Genomic DNA, 27,263 nt, shown 5'->3' on the forward strand with positions numbered 1-27,263 from the left:
GGTGATTTTCTGTTTCAAATGACACAAAGGAGTAGAGCAGTTCATTAAAAAGATTACAGTTGAATGCTTCTGATTGTAGTAGGAACGAGGTCCCAAAGTCCTATCCGCTATCCTTCTCCTGAGCCCCCTAGTGGCCACAGAGTATTTCCAACAGAACCCTTGGCTCCCGGGATCCATTTGAGAACCACAGATAGAGGTTTATTGCTATTGTAGCCTTGAATTGATGACATATTGTGATTTATTTAAAGCAAAATAGTTCACACATTTAGCCAGTGAATAGTTCACACATTTTCCCCTCACCTTTGTTCTGTTATATTATTTTTCCTATCAGAAAATATGGAGCACTTTACAACCATATGTTTTGCAAAGCGGTTCCTAAGAACATATTTTGGTACAGAAGAGGAACTGCCTGTAATTTGCAAGCCTGTTGCCACATATTAGCTGAACCCAAAATAAAGATGAGCATTTAATGACTGGCTTGTGAGATCAACAAGGCAACATTTTGATTTCTGGCTTTCTGTTCTTCTCATGCACATTTGTCACAGCTCATTTGATAGTACAAAGGGATGAGCCTCGTTGGCATGGCTGTCTCATTTTTCTTTTCAACGTGATAAACTGTTGATGACTTTCAAAGTATAACAGTATCTCCACGGCGTGTATTCTGCCCCGCCTCAAGTGAGCTAAGAACTGTCGTTAGGCTCATTGGTGCCCATTGTACTCAGCAGATCGAAGTGGGCAGATGCCACCTGATAAGACCAGAGTCGGGATGTGCTCCTGTTCATACGCACTGGTCATATTTTTGAGATCCGTATATTCAGACAGGCCTATTAGCTTCAAGAGTGTCCTGCCAACTGGTGGCCACGTGGCACCTTTGAAACCTTCAGTCGCCAGACAGAAATGGCAGCAGCACAACATTTTAAGGCTGCTCTTCCAGGAACTCGTTTGGTGGCCTCGAGAAAGACACAGAGTGCTCCCCCACAGAAAGTGCTCCCCTATCTCTTGTGTCCTTATGACTGAGATGGCAGTGATTTGAAATGGAAATAGGTCAGGAAGAAAGACATTGAAACACTGAATATCTAAAGTAGGTAAAAAAAAAAAAAAGCAAGCAAGCTCAGGACATACTTGGAGATAACACTCAATTTGTTTCCTTTGCTGACTGAAAATATTGCAAGCACTGGCTTCAGAGAAAACAATCCCCTTGCTGCTGCATGTCTCCTGATATGTGCTTCAGAAATAGTCTGAATGCCCTGAATCTTTGAAATGACTCTTCTTATCAGAAACATATAAATAGTTTTTCAGGAGGCATATGATAGCTTGATGGGAATAATAACAAAAATTAATACTCGGTCTTTTTTTTTTACTTGTGTAGATTAAAACAGGCAAATGTGATAGTGATTAAAAGAAAAAAGAAACAGGAAGGCAAAAATATAAATAAATAGGTAGATAATGGAACACCGAGTAAACAAAACTGTAAAACAATAATCTTCTAAATGTTCACTTTTAAAAGACTTGACCGTCAGTGGTGAGGGTCCCTGCACATTTTCCAGTGGATACATCATGTGTCGTAGAGCAGGTGCCCCGTGAGTGAGTGCATGCCTCCTCTGGCCTAGAGCTGCTCGGGTGGAATTCTAGTTTGATTGATTAATAGGCTTATCGTTTTGTTGTGGGTTTTGCTTTGTTTTCCTGCCTTTTCCTGAAGAATTCAAGGAAAGGCTCACCCCCCTCGTGTGTGCTTCTTTTTTCGGCAGCACTTTGACATGCCTCACGATATTGCTGCGTCTGGAGACGGGACCGTGTACGTTGGAGATGCTCACACCAACACCGTCTGGAAGTTCACCTTGACTGAAAGTATGGTGTTGACATATTCCTGTCCGTATCTTCCCTCAGCTTTATTGCCTAAAAGCATGTGAAAACAATATTTGCATTTCCTTCTCTTTTTACTGATAGGAGTGGGAAATCAAAATATAATTGGCAGTTGTTAAAAGACCTGTTCGGTTTCATTTCAGGGATTAAATTAATTTTTAAAAAGTAGAGAGAAACAGCTTTTTTTTTTTTTTTTTTCCCTGGCGGTTATCCCCTTGTTTCCACAGATACTCCACAGGAAATTCTTGACGCCTGGAGTAATGTCTGTTACATTGAAAGCCAGTGTTAATTCCAGCTTAGTTCCAGAGGGCGATGATGGCTTTGGCAAAGCAGAGGGGCTGACTGGCTTCCACGCTGGTATCACTTCCCCTGTGGCTCTTCAGCTCTCAGTAGCTGCTGAGCATCGAGGAGTGCCAGCCTCGGTGTCAGACACGCATTACCCCAAGCAGGAAGCACTCTGCGTTTTCCCTTTAGACTGCAGCTTGTTCAAAACACCAAACTGTTATTTCATGTAATTCAAAAATATGTCTGGGGACAGAAGAGCTTCTCTGTTGGGACCAAGCCAGCTAGTTTGGAAATTTTCTAATTGCAATTTGGACATTCTTTCTAATTCTTGAGAAGTATACTAACCTAACCTCTGATATCATACTAAGAAACATAAGCTTTCTAGATTCCACCGTAATAAATGCTTAACAGGCCACAAAACCCAAAGTCCAGAGATGCTTTTAAAATATGGCAGGGTCCAAACCATAGGAGAAGATGGAGTAAAGGAAAGGAATGGTAAATTTGAGGTATCAGGAGCTGCAACAGGCAATCTTAGAGAAATAATACGGATATTTGGAATTGATGGAGATAAATGCTAATTATAATAAGGAAAAGTAAAAATTACAGTGAAGAAAAAATGTAAGTTATAACACAGAAAAGTAAAATCAGGAGTCCAAAAACTTTAATCAGATACAATACAGATCTTGGAGCCCAAGTAAATTTGGTAACTGCAATCTTCAGAATTGTCCTTTGAGTAGCTTTTGCCATTTTGTAATAAGGACTCAGTTCAGGTTAAGTGCACAGAGGTGCGCGTGGCCTGTTCTACTCCAGCAATAGCTTCCCATTCCCCTTGCAAGTGTAGCCTCCCACGACCTACCTCCTCAAAGAGGGTAATAGGCAAACAGGAAGGCAAAGAGAGATGGGTAATTCCCAATTCCAAGACTAAGCCCAGGCTTTTCAGAATTAAAAAATGAATAAATACCTCTCAAGCTAGAAAAGACCTCAGAAATCTAGACCACACCTTCACTTTGTAGATAGCAATATGATACTTAAACTCATTAAGATTTTGGTCTAAGGCTCTTGATACCACCCTCCTGGCCTGCACTCAACAGAGATGCATATCCAAGTCCCCTGGGGAGGGCTTCGTTAACACACATGGCCAGACCTCACTGGAGATCTGTAGAAAGAAGGGGGTGATACTATGTGTATTTTGGAAAGACTTCCCAAGTTGAGAACCTGCAGTTTAGCGTTCAGCTTTGAAAGAGAGGAACCCTCTGTGGAGTCCAGAATGCACCAGACTAATAAATCTCAAAACTAGTACTTCTGGAACAGTTAAGACAGCCATCGGAGGCTACACAAGTGTCTCATGTCCTTGCATTCTAGTATTTAGCTAGTCAAATTTTTGACTATTTATGTGAGCTAGAAGACTGGTGATCAAACATGGCAGAATTATGGGGCGCCTGGGTGGCACAGCGGTTAAGCGTCTGCCTTCGGCTCAGGGCGTGATCCTGGCGTTATGGGATCGGAGCCCCACATCAGGCTCCTCTGCTGGGAACCTGCTTCTTCCTCTCCCACTGCCCCTGCTTGTGTTCCCTCTCTCACTGTCTCTATCTCTGTCAAATAAATAAAAATCTTTAAAAAAAAAAAAAAACATGGCAGAATTAGTAATCGGTCTAGATGTCCACCTGAAAACAGAACCACTTGATATTTCAGAAATAATACAATATTAGGAACTCCACAAGGAAAGTCTCATTTTAAGTATGAAGAGTTTAGAAGTATTTCAGCTTTCACTAGGAGATTTTATCCAGGATTCATGCGCCTGGCACCTAATTAGTGGTTTGTCTTAAACTCCTTTGTAATATAATAATGCATTTGATGAATTAAGGAAATATTTTCCACTGGGTAAAATTAATGTCAAAATTTAAGTTTTCAAGCTTTTTTGGGAGATTCTGATTTTCTTTTTCCTTTGCTTATAGAAATGGAACATCGATCAGTTAAAAAGGCCGGCATTGAGGTCCAGGAAACCAAAGGTTGGTCTCTTATGACTCTGAAACCCAAGCTATTTGTGCTGAATTCTTTTATGGCTCTTGATTGCACTTAAAAAATGATCAGACTAAAAATATATAATCTGGTAAATTATCCATAACTTCCACTATGTACTGAGCCCTTAAACCTGCATGTTGCCACTGTTTTCTCTGGTTAACTGGAGGGGTAATAATGGGCTCAGATTCACTGATTTCAGGTGATCGAAAGTGATTCTGTAACAAGGGGGCCAGAGACATTCAGGGAGAAAAAAAGTCAGCAGTCACTTTTAGAAGTATGTTAACCTCAGGCAAGCGGAAAAATACCATCCAGTATACTGGAAAAGGCCTTCCTTAATGGGCTCTAGTCTAAGTGAGTAAGACACTGTGATAGGGGCCTGAAAAGATGAGCGGCTCCCTAAGCTCCAATCTTAGCACCATTTGCCCCAACATTTACTGAGGGCCGTCTAAATATAAGGCACTAGAACGGGTTTAAGGGAAATGAAACTGTGCCTGACTTCAGGAGACTTATAACCTGTAAGGAGCATGTGTGTGTGTGTGTGTGTGTGTGTGTGTGTGTGCGCACACATACATACATATGCATATATACGGATAAGTATAGCTTTAGTATATACTATCGGGAATGGGAAAGGGAATTTAGCTCCTGGTAAGCAACCACTGGTTTTAGTAGGAATCCCAGCCGAATTAGTTTTCTCCCTTTCCTAGGATCAGTTTATATTTGTACATGTTCTAGTGTCTGCAGGGTTTTGACATGGTCACGGGAAATTAAGAACTCACTAAAGGTGCTCTTAATGTTTCAGTAGCAAAGTGGTTCCATTATTCGTTTCTTTACAAACGATTCACCTCGATATTCAGACCTAACCGTAGGCTTCCGTGTTCTCCTTTCTCGTGAAAGCAGGTGGAAAGAGATGCAGAGAAGCAAGAACCAAGAGGGAGTTTAGGGATTTTACGTAGGCAGATAAGAGAATATAGCCGGCTTAAGGTTGAAAGGGGTAAGATAATATTATGAAATAAATAAATAGCAATTGTTTGGCATTTGTAGAGATTCAACCCATGTGACTCTACTGAGTGGCATTCATACCACACCCATATCAAAAGGTTCCTGATCCTTTATTTTCCTGTGATTGTTACATAGAGAATTATTGGTGAGTTGTTTGCTCTAGAATAAAGCTATTGTTCGTAGTAATAGCTATCACTGTGGAGCACAAACAGTGAGCTGTACAAAAATACTAAGTTAATTCCTTACACCAACCACGTGATAATTGCTATTATCCCCATTTTACATATGAGGAAATTGAAGATTAGAATTACTGCTAAGATAGGAAGTGGCAGAGCCAGCTTTAAACCGCAGTGTGTTTGGCACTGAAGCCTGTGCTCTTCGCCAATGGTACGCTGCTGTTCGTATGCTGCTGAGGAGAGATGAATACCACCAATTCACTTCCCATAAATTCTGCCAAGAGCTACAGGTTGGGGATGGTTGACGTTTACTCTGAAATCTCTGGGATTTCAAAGTGGCCTCAAATCATTTCTGTTTAAATAAATCCCACCAAAGAAATCTGACATTATACTGCTTGACTTGTTGAGAACAGCTCAACCACACTGATCTCTTCTTGCCTGGCCAGTGAAGGATGAACAAGGCTCTCCCCAGGCCATTTCCTCTTTCCTCAGTGCACATCACTGACTGCATTTGGTCAGAAAACCTCCCAGGCTTGTGGCAGAACACAGAACGCAGAATAGTAGATGTTACTGAAATATCTTGTCATGACGGTCCTTTTTTGATAAGATGCAAATGAACTTTGTTCTAGTCCTCTTTGAGCCCATATGACTCTCGTTAAATCTTTCTTTTTTTAAGATTATTTTCTTATTACAGAAGGGAATGTAAATCATCCTGAGTCTCCAAAAACTTGTCTTTTATCAAAATCTGGAAGCTTAATTTAAACCACTTCTTACAAAAGAGAGGGAGAGACATCCCAGATTTAGCAGCCTTATAAATTTCCAACTTCATATAACCTCTGATGACACTTGCCCCCACTCTGAACGGTCACATAGCTGCTGAATACTAACGGTGTTTTGGAACCAGTGTTGTGTTCACAGGGAGTTGCAGGGATAAGAGAACCTGTGATGATCAGAAACTTAGGAAAGGGGTTTTCAAATAAAGTTGCTAGGGAAAAAACAGGTATGCCAATGTCCTACCAAAATCATAGCCTTCACTCCTCCCTCCCCAAAATAAAAGATGATGATGATGAATCAGTCTCAATAAAATAAAAAGAAACTATCTAGTGCAGTTAGTATCTTAGGCCTTATACAGAACAACACATTATAAGGGAAGCACATTGCATTAAAGAAAAAAAAGAAGGAAGGAAGCAAGGAAGGATGGAAAGAGGGAGGGAGGGAGGGAAGGAAGGAAAAGAAGGGAAGGAGAAAAGAAGGAAGGAAGGAGGGAAAGGAGGGAGGGAGGAAGAAACTAATCTCATTGGTGCTATATGCACTTTTCTTGTTCCTTGCTAGTACGCCATCTGAAACCTTCAGCCTTCAGTTCTCTCTGTAATGAACTGGGTATTAATTGCTGAGCTCCTGTATTAAGAATGTCTCTCCTTTACTGTCTGACTTATTCCAATTCAATCCGCCTCTGGACTTCTCCCCTTCTCCCCTTCTTTCAGAAAGAAACACGCACATGCTTCTATGTGTGAGCTCACACAAGAATGCACCTAGCTTCCCTTTCTAAACTCAGTGCTTAAAGAAGGGAAAAAACGTCCTATACATCAGCTTTTCAAAATTGTATTTATTTCCAAGTATCTACAAGGATGCCAGAAGAGCTTGTTTGAAGACATTTCTGTTTTCAATGGAATACATCTGGCATCTTATGTGATAGAAAATGTCATATGAGGCACCCTGTACCTTCCAGAAGCCCCAGGTTCTAGCCAGTGGTAGAGCGTCTTCACTGTCCCTTCATCAGGGATGCTACAAATTAAAGAATTTAATTTTTAATTAAAGAATTTTTAATTAAGGAATTTAGAATAAAAAGTGGAAGAATTTTGAATTATTAATGCTTTGAATGAAATTCCTAGGATCTTAAATCATAACTATTTTTCAGACTTTTTACTCCACTTTTAAAGGTTCCTGAGAAAGAACAATATTGCTTTCTTTTTTTTAGATGGGAAATTTAAATTTTTACCCTCTTTCTTTAAAATGTAGAGTGTCTTTTAAAAATCTAAGCATACTTCAGTGGGTTCCAAAAGTGAGAATGTTCAAGTATTTTTAGTAGATGACACTCAGAGAACCAGAAGGAGTGTGGAAATCAAGAATTCCTAAAGTGCAGAGTGTGTACCTGAGCAAGTTCGTTACCTCATTTTCAGCACACTCTCTGCGAATGCTAAACTGATTCCGTTAGTCTGTCACCTACTTCCCAGTTCTTGTTTCCTTTTACTGGAGCCCAATCCTAGCTCTGCCTTATAAAGGAAACTGGAGATGAGCTGGTACAGCCATTGTCTTTGGTGTAGGTAAACCACTAATGACAGAAAATGCTATGCAATTACTCCAGTTATAGTCACCTTCATATAGAAACAAATCCTTTCCAGGCAACAAGTTCTTGATTACCAATCTACCTCTTTGGTATATTTTTGAATCCTATCCTCTATTTATTGTTATTTTCCTATAAAAATATAGAAAGAACTTAAATAAAACAGAACAATTTGCATATCTCTTCCACAGACACGAAGAAAAAGACACAACAGTTAGTGGGCAGGGAGAGTGAGAATCATACTTATGCTCCTCTTGAAAACAGATCTAGACAGGCTGAATTTGAAACATCTAAATGTACGAGCCAATTCCTTTCCTTCTTTCCTGCTGGAGTTTCAAGAGCCACTCCACTGGACAAAGAGGAGAAATTATGGTCTCGCCTTAGCCATAGTACAGGGAAGGAAATGCGGACTATGCGGCCATCTGTAAAGTGGTGAGAGTGCCTACTCATAGGCTTGGTGTGATGATTAAATGAGAATATTGCCTAAAACAGAATATTGCCAGTGCTCTGGAGATAGAATCGAAGGAAGCTGGCTCGGAACATGGAAGCAAAAAACTGGGACCTGCCAGTTGTGTGCATCACAAATTGTGTTTATTGTGAGAAATGCTTCCTTGGGGAAATGTCCAGCAAGCTACTAAGCTGTGCCTATACCTATTAAACATTAACCAAAGATTTTCCTGATAGTGTTAAACCACCTATTTCTGCCATTTGGTCAAAATTTCCCTGAGGCCACGTGATACACTCTGTATCATAAGGTAGAAGGGCGCACCAAAAAACTGAAGTCCCAGAAACCCGGTAAGCCTTTTGGCAAATATGTGGTTGTAACTCCTAGCCTTTGCACACTAGGGTTTTTGTACGAGTACACGTATGTGCTTCTGGAGGGCAAGAACGTCACAAGGCTCCATCTCATTTTCAAGTCAGTAGTTACAAAAATCCGTGAAGCAGCTTATATGGTTTCATTGTGTCAGTTCCCAAAAAGCCTAATATCTGCCCAATACTGGTCAATATCAGAGAATTGTTCTATAAGGTATTTTCATCAACAACAATATGATATACAGTGCCTCTGTGTACCCTCATGGCTTGCTGGGAACTGTATAAAAGAACCTGAAGAGGTTCTGTTTCCAGTTTGTAATCCTAGAATTAATGTGTGCAACGATGCCTGTGAGGTACCAATAACTCATTGAACAGTAACACAGTAACAAGATTCAAAAACTAAAGATTCAAGGAAATGTACTCATTACACACCTTCTCTATGATAAACACACTCAGCAGTTTTTGAAGGAGGTGTCTTTTTTACCATCACCGTTCTACAGATGAGGTTACTAAGGCCCAGACCGTTTAAGTAACTTGCCCAAAGTTACACAGCTAGTTCTGTAGGAGAACTGGGACTTCAGCCCCGATTCATTTGACTCCAGTATGCACACCAGTTCTTTGCCCTGCACTATGCTGCCTGTTCATTTTAACTTTGAAAAAAATGCAAAAGGAGGATATCTTTTTTATGGAATTATAGCTCAAGAGGGAGTAAAGGGCAGAATCAAAGAAAACCAATTTAAAGGTACAAAACCACTGGGTGGAAAGTACTAATCACAACAGTTATCGTAGCTTGGTAGCTTGGTAGCTTCAGATATTGAAATGTGAACCCCACATGCACTGACCTCAACAAGTTCTTTACGAGCAGTTGTTGATTTGCCTGGGTAGGGGTGGGCGGGAGGGTTTGGGGATCTTCGAGTCAGTTGAATATTGTGAACTCTTCTTTCCCTGAAGAATCCGAGGCAGTTGTTGAAACCAAAATGGAGAACAAACCCGCCTCCACAGAGTTGCAGAAGATGCAAGAGAAACAGAAACTGATCAAAGAGCCGGGCTTGGGAGTGCCCATTGTTCTCATTACAACCCTCCTGGTTATTCCGGTGGTTGTCCTGCTGGCCATTGCCTTATATATTCGGTGGAAAAAATCAAAGGCCTTTGGAGGCAAGTAAAACGAGCCCCTTGAACTGGAACCTACCTTTGAAAGTGTTTGGCCTGATTATCCTCAACGTTTTGTCATGATTTTTTTCAGTGTTTTTTTTTTTTAAGTGCTCTCTGCCTTTTTTGGTGTTATTATGTATGTTCCATATATTGTCTATAGTTAGTATCACAGTAGAACAATATCTGAAGCCTCAGAAATTGGGGTAGTTAGATTAAAATATAACCTTTAATACTGTCTTTTAGCAATTGATGTAAGCCCAGTTAATGTCTCCATATGAAACTGTAGATAAGTAGCAGTCTGTCTAAATTAGGGTCAGGAAAGAGGAGATGTTTGATGTTAGAAACAGGCCCACTCTTCAAAATACCTGGGTCAGTTATTTGGAAGTTACATCCCGCCCCCCGCCCCCAGTCTGGCTTTAGCTCCTAGCTACATGACCTTGGGCAAGTTACTTAATCTCCCCAAGCCACAGTTTCCTCATCTATAAAGTGGGGATAAAATAGTCACGAGGTTGTGTGAGGATTAAATGAAATAATAAACAAAACATTTATCACAGTACCTGTCACATAGTTAGTGCTCAGTTAATGCCAGCAAAGACTCTGAGGAATAGTCATTGGTAAAAAAAGTTTTAAAAGTCCTGAGAAGTCATAGAGGATACTTGTCTTAAACCTCAACTTTCTCAGGAAACCAGCTATTTCTCTAATAGATCCTTTGGTAGTTTTTAAATAGTCACGACTTAGGCCATCAGCCTTCCTTTACCAAAAAGGCAGGGTCCAGTACTGGAGACGGTATTTTATTAAATCATCATCATTGTATAGGACCCAGGAGCTGAATTCTTTCCAAGACATTCAAATAGACAAAGAAATAATCCAACCCTCAATTCCCACCTCTCAGGAGCAGTCCCTTGGCTGGGTCCCCAGGTCCTCAGGCAAGACTCTACAGCTATGTCCGGGAAGGAATCCATGGGCCAGGGTGGGAGGCAGCATTTGATTAAGAAATAGCATCTGATTCTATTTCAGGCCAAGGCAACCGTGGCAGGGATTCAGTGCCCATGGCAAAGCCCTGACACAGAAAAGGACACAGAAAGAAAAAAACAGAGGATTCCATTTAATAAGTTGTGAAAGGGAATTTTTCTAGGACTGGTTTGCTTTTCATCTGCAATCAATAAAGCTCTGCAAAAAAATACAGTTAATTCTTCAAAAAAGAACTTTTGAGCCCTGTTGCGGTGAGCAGGGGCAAAGATTAACACAGCCACTGTCTTCATGGAGTTAGATGGAAGCTGCCAACAGCAAGACTCTTACATGTTTGCTTGTTTACTGATGCGTCCTCAGCACAATAACAGTTCCCGGCACTAGGGGTTTGATAAATAGTTGTTGGAAAAATGACTGAATAAACAAGTGGAGCTCACAGAAAAGATGACACGTAGTAAACGAGATGACATATAAAGGTAACAAGAGAGGGTGGTAAGCGCAGTGACAAATACATCAGGAACACACGGGGCCGGGGGCAGGCAGCAGGCCTGTCGGCAGTCCACCGGCACTGGAAGGAGTGGCTGGGGAATCAGGGAGGTTTGGTCTCCCCGGTTTGCTGTTAAAGCACGTGGGACGTAGCACTCTTACAGAATACCGAGCGCACGGGAGGGTGCGGGGAAGGCAGAGACCTAGGTCGCACCAGATGAAATCACCATTACTCAATCATGTTTTATTTAGAAAAATTGCAGTTTCATATGGTTCCATCTAATACATTTACTTTAAAAGTAGGTCACCTCTCACCCTTTTTCAGTATTTGTGCAGGATAGATTTTGTCCAGTCCATGAGAATTTTCAGTAACCCTCATCAAAGACCTTCCATATTGATTCAGCACATACTTACTGTGTGTCATCTGCACAGCGGACACCATGCGAGGCACGGGGGATGCAAAGCCCAGTAAGGGCTGTCCTGCATCCTTATTGAATTTACAGCCTGATTTGTTGGCCTTCTGACAGTCTTAGCAGATTCTTCCTTTCCTGCCTATTTCTCCCCACACCCACTCTTCTATGTGTCCTCTGTCGTCTGCCTGCTAGCTTTTTTCATGATGCTGCCTCCACTCCTGGCTAGAAACTTCATAGGAGAACCCCAAGCCTTACTCCCGTGACCATAGCCCCGAAGGGAGTTGCCCTGAAGGGAAGCCAGGACAAGAAGTGCAGAGACATAGCAAAGGGAGAAAGAGAGTCCACTGGGAGTCCTGCCTCCCCATAAAAAAAGAAAGTCCATCCTTCATGGAGCTGGGCAGTGCCATTTCACCTTTATGACTGAAAATACGCAGTGTTGTAGGTCCTTGCCTTCAGTGAAGTCTTATACAAACAAGAAATGATCTACGTGGACCCAAAGCTTTCTCAAGCAGAACAGTGTTCTGTTCTTCATAGAAAGACTAAAGTGTAAGACAAAAACTCCTAAATTATAATAACCAGAGCTTCCAAATTATTACAAATTCTTGGTAATTTAATTTTGTCCTAATCAAAATAACGACTGTTCTGAACCTTGCAGATATGTGGGGATTGTCATTGATCCCTCTGTTCTTTGCGGAGAAAACCGAGGCTCTGAGAAGCAATTTATTGAGATTGCACAGCCTATAAGAGACACAAGCAGGAGTCAAACGCAGCTCTGGCCCTTAGATACATCACAAGAATATATTGCCTTTTCCCCCCCTTAGAACTGCACACAGACGAGAGCCAGGCCTTGTTTTTATTGGTTTATGAATTCCTGATTTTGTATTGCAAGTTGAACCCATGGTTGAGGAGGGTGATTGGGACTCATTTTGAAATGTGCCGTCTTTTTCTAGCAGATTCTGAACACAAACTTGAGTCAAGTTCAGGAAGAGTGCTCGGAAGACTTAGAGGTATGCCTGTGACCTTTCAGAATCCTTCACATTTGGCTCAAAGTCAACAAGCTCATGTCCTTTATAGAGCAAGGAGCTATTTTTTATTTTCTCTCGGAAAATTAAACTCCTTGTGTGCAGCACAGCAACGTGAAGTGCAGAATACAAGCCATCAACTAAAACCAAAGTGTGTGGCTCTGGCGGCAGATTTCCCAGTTTCAGTTTTTTTCTGCTTTGCCTTTCTATATCATCTAATTCTCTCCCCCTGCCTTTTATCTGCCTTCATTTGTCTTCAGTAAATTTTCTGTCACTCCTGTCGGCCTGTCAGTGCTTATCATAGTGAAGATGACCTTTTCATAGAGTCATGGAAGTGAAGAGCTCCTTGAGCGATGCCAGTTCCAGAGAGCCCAGAAAAAGCAGGAGCTGAGAAATGAATCTGAAGTAATCCTACAGAAACACATGGACAATCCTGGGGAACTTTTTTCTTATGTATTTTATTTTTTTAAAGATTTTGTGTATTTATTTGAGAGAGAGAGCACAAAGGGAGAGGGAGGGAGAAGCAGAGAGCCCCATGCAGGGCTTGATCCCAGGAACCCCGGGATCATGACCCAAACCGAAGGCAGACGCTTAACCGACTGAACCACCCAGGCGCCCCTTTCTTATTTATTTTAATCAATGTGTGGAGTAATGTCTTTCTGAGTCTGTAGGATAAGTATCTGTCACGTGTTCTGTTTTGTTTGTTGCTAGTATCTACCCTTCCGCATTACAACTTCCAATGTGTTTACCATGTAAGAGTTTACCAGGAGACGGAGAATCGTTTGTGCAAACTTTACCTCAGTGCCCTGTCATTGTGTGCTTTCTTCAGGAAAGGCCAGCGGAGGCTTAAACCTCGGAAATTTCTTTGCGAGCCGGAAGGGCTACAGCCGCAAAGGGTTTGACCGCCTTAGCACCGAGGGGAGTGACCAAGAGAAAGACGAGGATGATGGAAGCGAGTCCGAAGACGAGTACTCGGCGCCTCTGCCTGCACCCTCGCTTCCTTCCTCCTGAAAACCCGCCTTCAATGTAGGTTGTGGAGATTTTTCCGAGAATGCCAGATTCCTTTCCCCTTAGCACGTTTAGAGTTTTGCGTATTTAATTGTAAACTGTACTAGTCTATGTGGGACTGTACACGTTTTATTTCCTTTGTTTTGATTTAGCTGGCTTCTGTTTCTAGTTGAGGAGTTTCCTAAAAGTTCATAACAGTGCCATTGTCTTTATATGAACATAGCCTAGAGAAACGGTCCTCCTCTTCCATCACGCTACTAATTTAATGATGGAAGGTTTGCTCATTTGCATTTTCGAGACTTTTCTGTAGATGTAAATAACCCCCTTCTCTGCTTGAACACAGTATTTTCCCAATAGCACTTCCATTGCCGATGTCTGTCTTTGGTGCCTTTCCTGTTCAGCATTCTCAGCCTGTGGCAGTAAAGAGAAACTTTGTGCTACATGAGGGCAACGCTGCTAAATCTCCTTCTATTTTTTTAAAATCACTAACATTATATTGCAACGAGGGAAAGAAAAAGGTCTCTATTTAAATTCGTTTTTTAATTTTCTCCTTCAGTTGGTGTGTTTTTGGGATGTCTTATTTTTAGATGGTTACACTGTTAGAACACTATTTTCAGAATCTGAATGTAATTTGTGTAATAAAGTGTTTTCAGAGCATTAGCTGTCAGAGTGTATTTTGCAATTTTTGCATATTTGCAGGGTTTTGTATACAACTTTTGTAATAATTACACAAACCACACGTATAGTGAAAACTACTCAATGTCTTCGACAGAAAGAAATGTGTTGTACTGTGTTAAAATGACGATCATATTTTGTTATGTAGCTGATATAAATTAAAAGCCAGCAATCAGACTTTACATACATGTGTAAAACCAGGCTCTCTTTTAAAATTCAAAGAGGGGTTATGCCTGTGTATCAATCAGGAGGTAAATAATTTAATAAAAGGTGATCTAGCTAAGAGGAAAGCTGTGTCTCAAATTACATATGCAAATAAGTCCATTCAGTGTAGGTTACTACTAATTGTTTTCTTTTTAAAGAATAATTTCACTCAAATTCATGGGAATACTCATCTTCTTTATAACATCTTTTCCATCATAATCCATCAATACAATTTAGTAAGAACGTGACAACTTCCCTTTGTATAATAATCAGACTCTAGAACCCTTTCTTTAAAATGCCTACTTGCAATTCAGCCATCTTAGTAGTGACATAGTAGAGATTAATTGACTAATCATGAAAACACTGCAGAGTGTTTTGCAAAAAAAAAAAAGTACATTAATTAGAATGTCTTCTAATTATGTTATTTTTAAAAATCTAACTTAACCAGATTTTTTTTTCCCCTCATCATTGACACCAAAGATGATCTGATTGAAAAAATTTGCACTTCCCATATATTCGCCTTCTTGTTAAAGCTTAATTTGGGCATCCTCCCCGGTAGAAACTTCACCTTTTTTTGATTCCTATGAGCTTCTTTCTCAAATGAGGAATACATTTTGACCCCTCCTTAATGCCCCTCTCGATACATCAGCGATAAATATATAAATGTAGAATGACAACGCTTCTGATGTATATGTGCCTGTCCACTGTGTCTTACATATTTTTGTTTCAACATGGGAATTAGTCTAGGACCCCAAGATACATGTTTTATGGGTTGGCTTTGATGCTGTTCAAGTTTGCTTACACTGAGGAAATTAGTTGACTTGCACTTTTGTGGTGCAATATTTGATCCTTAGCTCCACCAGCTACTTTTTTATTTATTTATTTATTTATTTATTTATTTATTTATTTATTTATTCAACAGACATAGAGACAGCCAGCGAGAGAGGGAACACAAGCAGGGGGAGTGGGAGAGGAAGAAGCAGGCTCATAGCGGAAGAGCCCAATGTGGGGCTCGATCCCATAACGCCGGGATCACGCCCTAAGCCGAAGGCAGACGCTTAACCACTGTGCTACCCAGGCGCCCCAACCAGCTACTTTTTTAAATGTTATCTACACCTAGTCTTGTTCCTAAACAGTTTACAGTGGCTTAATGGATGCAAAATAAAAATAAAAATGATAAATTATATGGAGGTGAGAAAGAAAAAGGGAGAATAAAGATAAAAATGGAAAAATTAATACAAAATTAATTCCTATGACACCTGCTCAGGGAGAGAATTTGGCTCTAAACCTTCTAGCAGCTCATCAAATAAAACTTGATTAGTTACATAATTCATGAGTCCATTAAACATTTAGAGTTCCTAATTATAAGACCAGAAAAACCTGCTCCCAAGTACCTCCTGAAAGACAGCGGCAAGATGTGTCATTACAGTCTCCAACAATATCCATACAGCAGACAAATACGTTTTGCAGGCCTGTTCTTACATATGTCCCTTAATATAGCCTGCGGCATTTTATGCCTGATCTAAGCAAATGGCATAATAAAAAAGAAGATTCGGAAAAAGAAAATCTGCTGGGGTGTTACAATCCTGTCCTAGTATGCTAACCTGGCTTAATTTAAGATGGTAGACTAGAAATGAATGAACTGCATTGCCTTCACGCAATCTCTCCACTGATGATTGTTCTTAGCTGAACTTCAGTCACTGAGGCACTTAGAGATTGCACTGCCTGGGAAGCGCCGAAGGAAGTGGATCCCATCCTTCGCTTCACTGTAGAATCACCTGGGGATTTAAGAAGAAAATGAGCACTCCTTCCGGAGATTCTGATTTAGTTGACTTAGAGGAGGATATTGGTATAGATCGTGTTTTTAATTTCTCCAGGTAATTCTAATGTGCATCCAGCATTGAAAAACTGCTGTCTTTGAGAATGGCTGTTCTACTCTGCCACTTACTACAAGTGGATAGCTATATTTTCATATAAATTATGGTTTACAAATGTCTGGAGAAAATGGGGTCTGGGTAGTTTGATCATTAGTACAAGATCTGACTGCCTTAATTTTTCAATGTTTTAAGTTGGATAATTAAAATAGGCATAATTGACTTATTAAAAAGGCAAAGAGAAACAGCTGGGCTTTGATTTTTTTTAGCATTAAATTTTCCAGAGAGTATTATTTGGGGGAGATAAAAGAAAAGCTTTGTCATTCACTGAGTTGGCCCTGAATTATCATATGCATAAAATCTTTTGTTCTAAGCTTTCTTCTTAGTTTATTAAATCAGCATATTGTTTTTCAAAATTCCCATTCATCTTTAAACTCTCACTCAAATGTTATATAAATTGAATATTTAAGTAGCTAAATGACAAACGAAGCCATAGACTTGGTTTTCGGGCTTATTCCCCAGACGGTCATCTATTAGTAGCTCAAAGTTGATGTAAGTCAAAGTTGATGTTGCCTCTAGCATACTTCTCAGACTTCAGTGAATAGAAGCATCAACTGTGGGTACTTATTTTAAGAGGGCTGACTCTTGGTCCCATTCCCAGAGTTTCTGATTCACTGCATTGGGTGGGGCCCAGATCTCTGCATTTTTAAAAAGCACCCCTGGTGATTTGGACCGAGGTGTTCTATGGACCATCTCCAGGAAATACAGTCCTACAGAGAGTGGCTAAGCCTTAAAACAATTATTAGGCACACAAAGCCATTTTCCCAAATATGTGGTCTCTATAGAGTGAGAGGCCCCGAAGTCATTGACCCCACTTCCTCAAACCCACATCACAAAAACCACAGGTGCAAATTGTCTTCACAGCCAGAACTTACCTACCAGCAACTTCTCCCTTCAGTTCCCTTAACACTGATTATCCCAAAGAGAAAATACAAGTGATGTCCTCCACAGGCCACTATGCTAGTCTTAGTTTCCTTTAAATCACACCTAAAGGCAAGAATCCACCAGATATATTTGGTGTGTTTTTCCTGCATCATGGTTTAACTAAGGGAGTATATTCATTCTAGAGAATACATTGTTGATGATAAATGTGACTCCTCCTTATAGCCTTAAGATTTTTGAAACACCAAAGCACAAAGATATCGATCATACATCTAAACTATAAAAGTACAAAACAGGAAACAAGTATTTTTTGTGCTCCAAAACTGAGTACAAACTGTACCATCATAGGGAAGGGGTTTACCAATAAAGACTTGATAATAGAGTGCTCAAGTTAGACATATGAAGAAAAAATATGAAATAGATGAGTTTATAAAAGCAGATTTGACAATAAAAGAGAGAACCCTTTTCATTTCTGAGCAAAAATGCATTTTGTCCTACATACATACATAATCTGAACAAACCAGTCACTTGAGAATGCTCTATTTATTTCTTCTCTTCTTACACCATTCTCCATGTCTTTAAAAATATATATTGTCCAGGAACTGAAGTAAGCATGCAAATGGATGGAACAGCACAAATGCACTGGTTCTTACAACTAACTTACAAATAAGGAGGTAGTTTTATTCAGTAGTGCAGCCCAGTCTTAGCCAATATTGAGTTTGGAAAGAACACTGGATTACAATGAGAAAGTTCTGAAATTTCAAGTACTAGTCTTATTATATACCATTGTATTAGTCAAACTTCTTTAGTCATAAATCACAACTCAAACAGTTTTAAGAACAATTCTTACTTATTAAGAATTAATCATGATAAATGAAAATGAACAAAAATTAATAATTTATCAAGATATAGTATTATTATTTATTAATTCACGTAACTGAAAAGCTCAGGCATGGCTAGATCCAGTGACTCAGAAGATGCTATCAGGAATTTGCCTCCCTTCATCCCTCAGTTTGTCTTTCTTCTATATAGGATTCACTGTCATGCACACTCCCTACGCATGTAGTAATAAAGGTGGCAACCAGCAGCTCTGAGTTTAAATCCTACCAGCATTAACTCTGAGGGAGATACCTTCCCTTCCCTTTCTTTTCTTTTCTTTTCTTTTCTTTTCTTTTCTTTTCTTTTCTTTTCTTCTTTTCTTTTTTCTTTTCTTTTCTTTCTTTTCTTTTCTTTTTTTTTTTTTTAAGATTTTATTTATTTATTGGACAGAGAGAGACACAGCAAGAGAGGGAACACCAGCAGGGGGAGTGGGAGAGGGAGAAGCAGGCTTCCCACTGAGTAGGGAGCCCGATGAAGGAGCTGAATCCCAGCACCCTGGGATCATGACTTGAGCCAAAGGCAGACGCTTAACAACTGAGCCACCCAGGCGCCCAATACCTTCCCTTTCTAAAGAGTTCCAATACATTGACTAACTGGCCTGATTTGATCCCTGTGTACTTTAGAACCAATCACCCTAGGCAGGGTAAGTGTGATACACAGAACTAGGACAGAGTCACATCCCATAGTAACCACACTGATGATTTATAGAGAATTTGTTTACCCAAGAAAACTTCAGATACTATTGCCAGTTGAATAAGAGTAGGTTCTGGTAAGAAAACATAGTAGATAGGCACTAATGTTATTTTTTTTTACAGAGGTTTACTTAAATCGCTATTTGTGTCGTGTTTAAATTATTACATTAAAAAGGGACACTGAGTGATTAAGTCTGTACCAGTGTATAAATGAAGATAGTCTCAAATGCCCACAAACAATACTGAATACCAGAAGAAATGTTCAGTTTGGACCTGTCTCAATAATAATGACAATCAGAAATATACAAAAAACCAAGAGCAATGATTTGAGACCTAACAGCTGTATTTTATGCTATGATTTCTACGTATCTAAGGTTAATAGAAACAGGTAGCTTCCAATCAATAAAAGAGATAGTTGCCGTACTTAAAAAAAAATAAATCATGGATGTTCAGTCAATGCTATTCATTCTGAAACAAATTATGATGTTCTTTTGTCCCGCTCTTCCTCTGAAAATTTCAAAGCTATAGCAATACTGAAGACGGTCATATTGAATACCCATATACCCTTCACTTAGACTTACCAGAGATTAACATTTTGCCATACTTACTTTCTCTCTCTCACAGGTGCACACACATGTGCACATGCATGCATACACTAATTTACTTCTGCTGAACCATTTGAGAACAAGCTGAAGACATCATAACATTTACCCTCAATATATCGATACATATCACCTAAGAACTAGGCATTCTCCTACATAACCACAAAACCATTGTTACACGAAAGAATTTAACATGGATTCCTTAATATCGATCAATATGTAGCCCATATTTGAACCCCCGATGTCCCTAAAATGCCCTTTGGAGATTTCTATTTTTTTTTAATTTATTTATTAGAGATAGAGACAGCCAGCGAGAGAGGGAACACAAGCAGGGGGAATGGGAGAGGAAGAAGCAGGCTCATAGTGGAGGAGCCTGATGTGGGGCTCGATCCCATAACGCCGGGATCACGCCCTGAGCCGAAGGCAGACGCTTAACTGCTGTGCCACCCAGGCGCCCCAAGGAGATTTCTATTTTTGATCCAGGATCCAATTAATATCCATATGATGCATTTGTTTCTTATAACTCTTTTGTCTCTTTAAAGGAATTCTTTAGCCATTCTTTTTCTTCCAAAACATCAACACTTTCAATAGTCCAGGCCAATCGTTTTGCACAAGGGCTCCCACTATAACTTCATCTTTTTCCTCATGATTGATTTATAACTGTGATGATGCCTCCCTCCCACTGCCTCATATTAGGAGGCACACAATGTCAGTTTGCCCCATTATTGATGACGCTACATTTGATCACTTAAGTAAAACGATGTCCAGGGCACCTGGGTGGCTCAGTCGGTTAAGCATCTGCCTTCAGCTCAGGTCATGATCTCAGGGTACTGGGACCAAGCCCTGCATCAGGCCCCCTGCTCAGCAGGAAGTCTGCTTCTCCCTCTCCCTTTGCCATCCCCCCCATTCATGCTCTAATAAATAAAATATTTTTAAAAAATAAAAAATAAAAATAAAATGATGTCCAACAAATATATATATAAAGTGTTTTCTGAGAGAAAACACTTTTAAGACCATGTAAATACCTATTCCCTAACAAAATTTTACCCAGTGGTCTTTGTATTCATTGATAATCTTTTCCTGAATCTATAATTTTGGGGGAGCTCTTAAATAATGATTTTCTAATTGTATTATTTTGTCTTCATTTATCAGCTGGCACTCTTCTGTAAATGACTGAGTCTTACTCTTACCCCAATAAATATTGGTGGTATCTACTCAAGAACATTAAATAATCCCCTCATTTTATTTACAATTAATATGATACATTCCCCAAACTCTTGGCACAAATATGGTCAAATACCTTTCATTATCCTATTTAATTGCTCGGTCCTTACCTTTCTTATTGACAGAAAGCCAGCTATCAACATTTTTTTTTTTAAAGATTTTATTTATTTATTCGACAGAGATAGAGACAGCCAGTGAGAGAGGGAACACAAGCAGGGGGAGTGAGAGAGGAAGAAGCAGGCTCATAGTGGAGGAGCCTGATGTGGGGCTCGATCCCATAACGCCGGGATCACGCCCTGAGCCGAAGGCAGATGCTTAACCGCTGTGCCACCCAGGCGCCCCTATCAACATTTTGATAATTGGCTTCCCTCTCCTTTCCTTCTCTGAAGTGGTCAGAAAAATCCAAATCCTAAAGGGAGGACATGGAGCATGGAATCAGTAGGTTTGCAGATGTAGCAGGGCCATGTTCAAGCCTGAGCTGTCCACACTGCAATTGCTTCTTGCTGCCACATAATGTCACTGTTGAATATATCTTCTAAACCAGTCCAAAGAGCTGTTGCTCTCCAGCTGCCCAATCCAGACCTCTCCCCAGATTGCTACAGTTGACCTTTGACCGCCAAAGTTTTTAGTGCTGGGTGTTTTTAGTTCACATGCACAGCCACCTTCTCAGATACTGACAGGCCCAAAGTCCTGGGGCAGGGCTGATCCTCATATCTGTGCCTACAGACACAGAACCATCACCTTCCCCCCTCCCTATAATCCATACTAGAGGTTAGGAGTTCTTCCTCTCAAACTCTCAAAACTCACAGAGTTCCATTAGCCCTTCTTCTTGTGGTAAGAACACTTAACATGAGATCTACTCTCTTAAGAAAATTTGCATGTATGACACAGTATTGCTATCTATAGACACAGTGTTGAACAGATCTCTAGAACTTACGCATCTTGCGTAACTAAAACAAGATACCTACTGAATAGCAACTCACCATCCCCTCCCCCGCCGCCACCCCAATCCCTGACAACCACCATCCTACATTCTGCTTTGTGCATGACTATTTTATATGGAATCATTCAAAATTTGTCCTTCTGTGACTGGCTTATTTCACTGAGCATAATGTCCTCCAGGTTCAACCATGTTGCAAATGCCAGGATCTCCTTCCTTTTTTAAGGCTGAATAGTATTCCATTGTGTGTTCACATTTTCTTTATCCCTTCATCAGTCAATGCACATGTATTTGTTTCCACATCTTGGCTACTGTGAATAATCCATCAGCCCTTCTTTACCAGATATGGGGACCAACTGTTGGTCATCTATCCCTTTCTAAGAGAGACTCCCTGGTGAGTCTTAAGTGTCTCAACCTGACCTAGCCAGAGAAACTTCCTTCCATGATTCAGAAGTAATTTCTGACAACTGTTTGTCATTTAGTAAGCACTTCTGAATGTCTAAAAGCAAACAACTCTTAAATTCTGGGGACACAGTGGTAAAAGGCGATATCCCAGCTCTACTGAGATTTACACTGTGTGGTGTGTTCATTGTATTCTCTTTTTCTTATTAAAGAAGAGAAAAACAAGTGTAATCCCTGGCTGCATACCCTATCACATACATTTATAGATATATTTTTTTTAAGTAAGAACCAAAGAAAGGCATTGGCCAGTCCAGTTGTACTAATCCCAACACCTCTTCAGGTTGATTTAATTTGATTTTTTCCATTTATTTTCTCTTACATCATTATATTTCCTGGAAGTCACAGAAATATTTAAGAATTTCAAATTTCTAGGGCTTTGCTCTGAGCCTTGTCTGGCCTCCATTAAAAAGGAATGGCTCCTTTCCTAAAAATGTTACTATGATTCTCACATCTGTCAGAAAGTGTGTACCCAGGTAATCCAATAAAAATTAAATAAGTGAAAAGTCAAAGGATTCATTGAACAGACATTGATTAAGCTTCAGTATGTGCAAAATGCAAAGGTAAAAAAGGCACAGTCTTGCCTTTGAGGGTTTGTAATCTAGCAAGGAGCCGGAGTAAGTCTATCAATAATCGCAGTGTAAGGCGTAAGAGGAACAGATGCAAAATGCTATCAAACTTCTGACAGAAGAACAGAGAGTTTTCTTAAAGAAAGTGGTATTTCAGTAAGAGAGTGGAGACCTAAGGGACAATGCTGGTCATATTAGGGGATTAGCAATATGGCTACAGCTCAGTGTAGTTTAGGGGTGCAGTGGTGGAAGGACTGGAAAGCCAGGCTGGCTCAACAAGAAGGGTTTCAAAACCATTAGGAGTAACTTGGATTTAACTACATTTGATATATTTGATTTTATCAAACATATGAATTTACTAAAGACTGCTAATAAAAGTAAAAAATAGTTTCTCTATTTAATAGGACAAAGAAAACAAATTATACTTGTAATAAAATCTCATTAGTCCGAATTCTTAGAAAATGTTTTATTTTTCTGCTTAATTTATACATATATATATATATATAAATAACACCATATATATATATATGAAAAAGAAAACCAACAACACCATTTTATATATCTATCTATCTATATATATACATATATGAATATTGGACAAACATCCCTTATCAGATATTTGATTTGCAAATATTTTTTAAAGTCTTTTTTTTATGATTTTACTTATTTATGTATTTGAGAGAGAGAGAGCAAGAGAACGACTTGGGAGACAAGAGGAGGGAGAGGGACAAGCAGATTCCACACTGAGTGGGGCTCGATCTCATGACCCTGAGATCTTGACCTGAGCCAAAATCAAGAGTAAGACACTTAACTAACTAGCCACCCAGGTGCCCTGATTTGCAAATATTTTATCCCAGAATATATCTTTTCATTTTCTTAATCTTGTTTTTCAAAGAGTTTTTAATTGTGATGAAGTCTAATTTATTATCTTTCCCAACAGTCATAAAATCCACAGAAATCTTTAAGAATTTCACTAAGGCCCTGAATTTTGTTTCAACATAGAAAAGAACGGTGAGGGGCGCCTGGGTGGCTTAGTCGTTAAGCGTCTGCCTTCAGCTCAGGGCGTGATCCTGGAGTCCTGGGATCGAGCCCCACATCAGGCTCCTCCGCTGGGAGCCTGCTTCTTCCTCTCCCACTCCCCCTGCTTGTGTTCCCTCTCTCGCTGGCTGTCTCTCTCTCTGTCGAATAAATAAATAAAATCTTTAAAAAAAGAAAAAGACCGGTGAGCACCAGCAAGACTTCTGTCCCAGGGGCTGCTTACGTCTTCAGCTTCATCACAGCCCCACCCCTCACCCCCCCCCCAACTCACCTCATCATCCTCACTCCGAGAAGCCGTAGTTTACTCATTTCTCAAATGGCCATGCTCTTATTGTCTTTCTAGCTTCTAGGCATTTTTCCAGATGCCTAACAGACTTTCCCTATTAAAATTCTTATCTCCCTAGGTATAATTATATAAAATAAGAAAGAAATTTATTGGCTCATTGTCTCATAAAAGAGAATCTAGGGACACAAAAAATAACATCAGATCTCTCTCCCTCTCTCGCCTGCAGCTGTTTTCCTCTATGTTGGTTCATACTCTAGAATGTTCTTTCTATGTGATATGAAAGATGTCTCTGGTAGGTGTCTGAAAATATGAGAGAGCCTCCCCTATTTTCCCCATATCACCCACCACAGAAGGATTCAGAAGTACAAGAACACTAGTGTTTTCTTTTTCAGAAATAACAATAGATTTACAAAGATATATCTATTAGGCCTTGTAGTCCACTCTTTCAGGAGTGAGGAAAGTTTTCCTTGGACCTTCCATGGCCATGGTGATTTCTGAACTAATCATTAGCATAGGGAATGGGATTATTTTTACACCACTCAGGCCCATGCATGAAGATTGGTGCAATGAACCTTCTCTAAGTTCCATGGCTCCAAAAGAGAAGTGCTAGACACCTATACAAAATTCAGATGAGAGAGAGAGATAGAAGAAAATGGATGCTAAGGAGGTAACCGACAATCCACTACAGGCTTGCTGTAATATAAGTTTAGAGAATAAAATTCATTTAGCAGGAGATACCTGCTAAGCACCCCGAACTTAAATAGCTCACAAAAAGGGAGGGAAAAAAGAAAGCATAAATCCATTGTATTAATCTCAGTGATTTAAGTAGAGCCAGGCACCTGATAAAGTTTCTAGTCAGGGATGTTAATGCTCAAAAAGGCATTTAATAGAGAAAAATGAAATGTAAGTTGTTGGTAGGAGAAAATTCTTCCTGCATAGTTCTTCCATAGTTAATTAGCTTTCTAATCACCTTAGAACTTCTCTAAAAATCAAATATTGCATAGTTTGTTCAATATGTAGTTGATAACGCTTCCAGTAAGGATATAATTCCAGAGTAACAACAAGAATCTAATAAAAATTCCAAAAAGCAAAGGTTCTGGGTGACAGTTGAAAGTATGTTCTGAAACAAAGGCTGCAAAATAAGTGCATTGGTCCCAAAGATCCTGGGCTGAAAAGAGCCTGAATTCCAGACCAAATACATGTTAGTGTCATTTTCACATTTGTATATGACAATATTTAAACTCTATATTGTGTCAGTTTTCTTAAAATATCTCCTGTATCCCTTCCATTATTTAGATAGATTAGAAAAAATATGTGCATTATAAGTAAATAAATAAATAATAGGTCAGTTGATGATTGATAGACAGACTGACAGTCATAGCAGGAAGGGATGAAAGAGGGACAGAGGGAAGGAGAGATGAAGGTGACATCCACATAGATTTCTCATAGAGTTCTTCAGGGTAGTTATTACGAGTGTAGTGAATGGCTGACATCTGGTGGTAAAACAGTAAAAATTTGCACGGATTTGTGCATTCATAAAAGAGGGTCTATTCAGTGAATGATGGCTGTGTCTTCAAGAATAATTTAAAATGCTGTTAGTCATCCAGTTTTTATGTCTCCATCATGACAAGCATCTAGGTATTTGGAAAGATGTGTAACATCGGGTATCACACAGATGCTGACAGTGTCCATGTGCTCTTTGCTAATGGAGTCACTATTCTCTAACCGAAGAACAGAAAACCATGAAATTGTTTAGCTACTCTTTTTTATATGAGCACTTAAGGAGGCAAAAATAAACATATAATGTCACTCAAAATCATTTGCATATTTTGTTAACCTATTGGCATTTTAAGAAATAAGAGAAAATTAAAATTAGGTTCAGAAAAGTAAAAAAAAAAAAAATACATGCTTGGTATTGATTCCTGGGAAAGAAGACACAGGCAGTAATGACACCAAAGGCCATTACACCATCGACAAGGAGATTGTTGACCTGGACCAGATCTGAAAACTGGCAGATCTGTATACAGGGCTATGGGACTTGCTCATCTTCCACAGTTTTGGGGGCAGCATCAGCTCCGGGTTTGTGCCCCTACTCATGAAACAGTTCTTGGTGGTCTATGCCAAGAGGTCCAAACTCAAATTTGCCAGTCCTCCAGGTTTCCACAGCCATGGTGGGGCCCTACAATTCCTTCCTGATCAGCCACATGACTTTGGATCACTCTCACTGTGCCCTCATCATCAGTGATGAAGCCAAATGTCAACGCAACCTGGATATCATACATACCAATCTCAATCGTTTGATTGGGCAGATTATGTCCACCATCACCACCTCTCTGCAATTCAACAGTACTCTGAATTTGAATGACAGAATTCCCAATCAACCTGGTCCCAAACCCCCACATCCACTTTTCCCGGGCCACCTACCCCCAGGCATCTCAGCTAAGAAGGCCTATGCTGAGCAGCTGTCTGAGGCCAAGACCAATGCCTGCTTCAAGCCAGCCAGGCAAATGGCCAAGTATGACCCTTGCCACAGCAAGTACACGGTTTGCAGCATGTGGTATCGGGACACGCCAACATCAACACAGCCTTTACCAGCATCGGGATGAAGTGCACCACCCAGTTTGTGGATGTTGCCCAACTAGATTTAAAGTGGGCATCAACTATCAGCCCTCCAACTGTCATTCCCAGGGAGACCTGGCCAAAGTGCAACGGAGTGTGTGCATACTAAGCAACACCACTGCCACGGCTGAGCTCTGGGCCTGCCCGAACCATAAGTGTGATCTCACGAAGGCGAAGTGAAAATGTATGCTTTGTACATGGGGGAAGGCATGTAGGAAGGAGAGGTCACTGAGACCCAGGAAAACCTGGCAGCTCTGGAGAAAGATGAGATAGAGGTAGGCGTGGATTCTGTGGGAGAAGAGGTCAGAAAAGGGGAAGAAGACTAGATTGCAGCTGGCAGCATGGTTGGTTTCAAGTTGTTTACAAGGAAATTTCCTATAGTAAATGATTAAAATCATAACTCTATGGAAACTAAAAAACCACTGAATTTTCACTTTAAATGAGTGAATTTTATGGAACGTTGATTTTATACACATACACACAATCATATTCAAGCCTGGTAAACCACGGCCATCCTCAAAGCCTAAAAACTCCCAATCTCAGCTGGGCCTCAGAGAAATGGCTTCATGGCTTCCAAAACTGAGTCATAGCTCCTTCAAATAATGAGTCATTCCTGCCTCTACCAGAGGCCTCACTAATGAATTCCCTAGCTTCAAACTTTTGAAAATGCTCTATAGATGTCCTACTTAGGACAACTCTATAACCCTC

General features: G+C 40.0%; 1 protein-coding gene across 22 annotated transcripts in view; it reads left to right on the forward strand.

The window, feature by feature from the left end:
• Positions 1 to 14,212, forward strand: part of PAM (peptidylglycine alpha-amidating monooxygenase) — a 277,044-nt gene extending 262,832 nt beyond the window's left edge. For 5 of the 22 annotated variants that reach the window (XM_034656561.1, XM_034656571.1, XM_034656560.1 and 2 more), the window contains 5 exons: positions 1,749 to 1,848; positions 4,104 to 4,157; positions 9,454 to 9,657; positions 12,473 to 12,529; positions 13,374 to 14,212. In XM_034656561.1, coding sequence (XP_034512452.1) covers positions 1,749 to 1,848; positions 4,104 to 4,157; positions 9,454 to 9,657; positions 12,473 to 12,529; positions 13,374 to 13,555 — 597 coding nt within the window. In that variant the 3' untranslated portion in view covers positions 13,556 to 14,212. The remainder of the gene's footprint in view (positions 1 to 1,748; positions 1,849 to 4,103; positions 4,158 to 9,453; positions 9,658 to 12,472; positions 12,530 to 13,373) is intronic. The other 17 variants (XM_034656563.1, XM_034656576.1, XM_034656564.1 and 14 more) reach the window with 11 other exon arrangements.
• The last annotated feature ends 13,051 nt before the right edge of the window (positions 14,213 to 27,263 follow it).

This window comes from Ailuropoda melanoleuca, chromosome 3, assembly GCF_002007445.2.
Source record: "Ailuropoda melanoleuca isolate Jingjing chromosome 3, ASM200744v2, whole genome shotgun sequence".
In the NCBI taxonomy this organism is placed as follows: domain Eukaryota; kingdom Metazoa; phylum Chordata; class Mammalia; order Carnivora; family Ursidae; genus Ailuropoda; species Ailuropoda melanoleuca.